Source organism: Nematolebias whitei, chromosome 22 (genome assembly GCF_014905685.2).
Source record: "Nematolebias whitei isolate Nwh7 chromosome 22, NemWhi1, whole genome shotgun sequence".
In the NCBI taxonomy this organism is placed as follows: domain Eukaryota; kingdom Metazoa; phylum Chordata; class Actinopteri; order Cyprinodontiformes; family Rivulidae; genus Nematolebias; species Nematolebias whitei.
The window spans coordinates 26,504,482-26,507,707 of record NC_056519.1 but is presented as its reverse complement, the minus strand read 5'-3'; the positions used below and the strand labels follow the sequence as shown (position 1 = coordinate 26,507,707).

The following is a 3,226-nucleotide window of genomic DNA, read 5'->3' as shown; positions in this document are numbered from 1 at the left end:
TTTTTTTGTTAAAAAGAAACGTTTCGCCCCTCATCCAAGAGGCTGGGTAATACCAGATGGCTAGGCCTCAGACTGACGAAGCCTCTTGGATGAGGGGCGAAACGTTTCTTTTTAACAAAAAAACGAAGTCCAGATGACATGATTCAACCTTTTTTGTTATTAGCTCTAACGTTAAAATTTAAGTAAACTTAATCTTGGATTCATGAACTTAAATTATATCTAAGAAATCTCAGTTGACACTTGTTCATCAGAAGGAAGATGTTTTATCCTACCAGGAAATGTCCATTTTCATTACCACAAAGGATGTGGGGAAAAGCCGGTGGCCTGCTGTCCTCGCGATTCATTCGGCAAGATAGCAACATCACTCCTGAGTGTCTGAGCAAGTTACGGACTTCTCTCCATTTTTCAGCTGACTGGGTCTGAGTCGAAGATGGAACTCTTTGCTGGCTCAGAGCAAACTCTACATGGACATCCCACATCTGCCAGCTTTGGACAACTTCTTCCATCATGAGCCTGCTCGCTCATGAGACTTCTTCCACAACTCTCTCCTTCAACAACTGAACTCTGGTGTCAGTACCGCCTGACACCAGAAGTGACCGTGCCCCATAATCTTAACCAGTGATATGCAACTACCAACAATGGGTGTAAACAAAAGCTAACACACATTGAAAACAGTGGCTTACTTCCCTCATTACTACGGCAACCAGTTCAGTAATCCTGAGACCATGATTGGGTTCTGTCCATTGTTGATATTGACTTATCCCCAAGACTGAATGTCTGTCTTTTCAGGAAAGGAGGCTAATTAGCACAAAGGGTGGTTTATTAACACAGAGGGTTAATTATCATACAGTATCGGAGCCAGGGAGGTCCAGGATGTCGACCTGAATTGTAGATTTAGCAGACAGGGGGGTAGAAGAGACAAGGTGTCTCTGAGGATGTTATGTCTTTTTAAGGGACCTTGGTTGGATGCTACATTCCTTCCACTCCCCTCCGCGCACACACTATATATATATATATATATATATATATATATATATATATATTCAGCTTCCCCATCATCACAGACATCTATACCTCCAGATGCAGGAATATCCATCTGCATCATGAAGGATCCCACTCACCCAGCACACACACTTTTTGCCCTGCTACCCTCAGGCAGGTTGTTGAGGAGCATTAAGTGTAGAACCACTAGACTGAGGAACAGCTTCTACCCTGAGGCTGTTAGACTCATGAGTCCTTAATCAGGATAATCACTGTGAAAAAAATCACATCATGAAACTGCTGATTTGTTTCATGCTGATGTGTTCATTCGTACTCATCTTCTCACACAGACTCATGTATTTCTAATTGACATTTTTCTTATTTCATATCTTAGATCTTATTACTGTTTTTATTTTACATATTATACTTTTGTTGGATGTAACTGGGACCCTGTGTACACAATTTTGTTCCACCACATGTACCACATGTGGTGAGTATGACAAATAAAGAACCTATAATCCTTCAATCTTGAGTACCCTGGTGATCCCAGGGACTATGTTGTCTGGGGCATAAGGAATTGCAAATAGTCAGTGGGGGAGGAGTCACACTTAGAGCGATTCAAAAACCCTCTATGGCAAAACAACGGTAGCATTAGAAAACCTCGCCTGGAAAAGGGAAACCTGTGCACTTCCCTGAAGCCAGGCCTGGGGGGGAGCTCACCAGCGAGCAACTGGTGGACGAACTTTGGCTATTCACTGTCTTTAGGTCCCTAATCAGCATCCGTACCTACTTGGCGTCACAGCAGCAAGTGTATGAGCAGTTGTACAGTTTATGCGATGCTAATAAAAAGAGTACAAGTCTCGAGTGGACTCTCGCCTCACTTTCTATCCAAACTCAACTTATACAAGATATAAGTACATTGCAAAGCCCAAAGAAAGGGCAGGAAGCCACCACCATGTAGGCCCACCACCTACGGGGAGGTCCATCAAGGTCGACTGCAATGGATGCCAGGCAGCAGACGAGGGAGGGTTCCTGGCCATGGTGACTCTTGGCAGCACGGACTGGCTCTATGGATGTGGAACATTACCTCACAGGATGGTAAAGAGCCAGAGCTTGTGTGTGAGGTTGAGCTTAGTTGGGCTCACCCATACACACACCTTATGCTCTGGAACCCCTCTCCTGGAGAGGAACTGGACTTTTTCCTACTATGGAGTTGCCCAGAGAAAGAGGCATTGGGCAGATGTGGGAACACTCACAACCCCCCAGCTGAGACTTCCTCAGTCTGAGGAGCTGTATTCAGCTCAGTCTCTTAAATAGCACTGTCTCAGGGTGGATCAACCAGTTTTGCTGCTGACAACCAAAACCAGCTGATCACATGCTCAAGAAGGACCATCAGCATAACAATGGATCATTAGCCCTCTGTGAACAGTAAACAGCCATCAGTGTGCTAATGATCCATTGTTATGCTGATGGTCCTTCTTGAGCATGTGATCAGCTGGTTTTGGTTGTCAGCAGCAAAACTGGTTGATCCACCCTGAGACGGTGCTATTTAAGAGACTGAGCTGAATACAGCTCCTCAGACTGAGGAAGTCTCTCGGATGAGAGACGAAACGTTTCTACATTTTTTTGTTGATTTGCTTTGTTTTGTTTTTTTTGAATGTCCAGAGGACCAGATTTAACTTTTTTAGAATATTAAAGAGACTTATCCAGATCTTTCTAAGGTTCCAGAGGAGTACCTTGGCTTGAAGGAGGTTTTTAACAAAGTCAAGGCCACCTCTTTACCACCGCACAGGTCTTATGATTGCCCTATTGACTTGGTTCCTGGTTCTACTCCCCCTAAAGGGGCCCTGTACTCTCTGTCTACTCCTGAACAAGAAGCCATGCAGGAGTACATCAAGACCTCGCTTCAAGCCGGCATCATCAGGCCTTCTATTTCTCCAGCAGGCACTGGTTTCTTCTTCGTGGGGAGGAAGGATGGATCCTTAAGACCCTGCATAGACTAGAGAGGGTTAAACAAAATTATCATTAAAAACAAATACCCTCTTCCATTAATGTCAATCGCCTTTGACCTTATCCAAGGCGCTTCATTTTTTACCAAGCTCGACCTCCGTAATGCGTACCATCTGGTGCGCATATGTGAGGGAGATGAGTGGAAGACGGCCTTCAACACACCCAATGGTCATAATGAATATTTGGTCATGCCTTTTGGCTTGACCAACACCCCAGCTGTGTTCCAGTCTCTGGT

At 44.6% G+C, this 3,226-nt stretch overlaps 1 protein-coding gene across 1 annotated transcript in view; it reads left to right on the top strand.

Moving 5' to 3' along the window:
• Positions 1 to 2,984, top strand: part of LOC119428567 (laminin subunit beta-1) — a 200,423-nt gene extending 197,439 nt beyond the window's left edge. The window contains exon 29 of the mRNA XM_037696250.1: positions 2,703 to 2,984. Coding sequence (XP_037552178.1) covers positions 2,703 to 2,984 — 282 coding nt within the window. The remainder of the gene's footprint in view (positions 1 to 2,702) is intronic.
• The last annotated feature ends 242 nt before the right edge of the window (positions 2,985 to 3,226 follow it).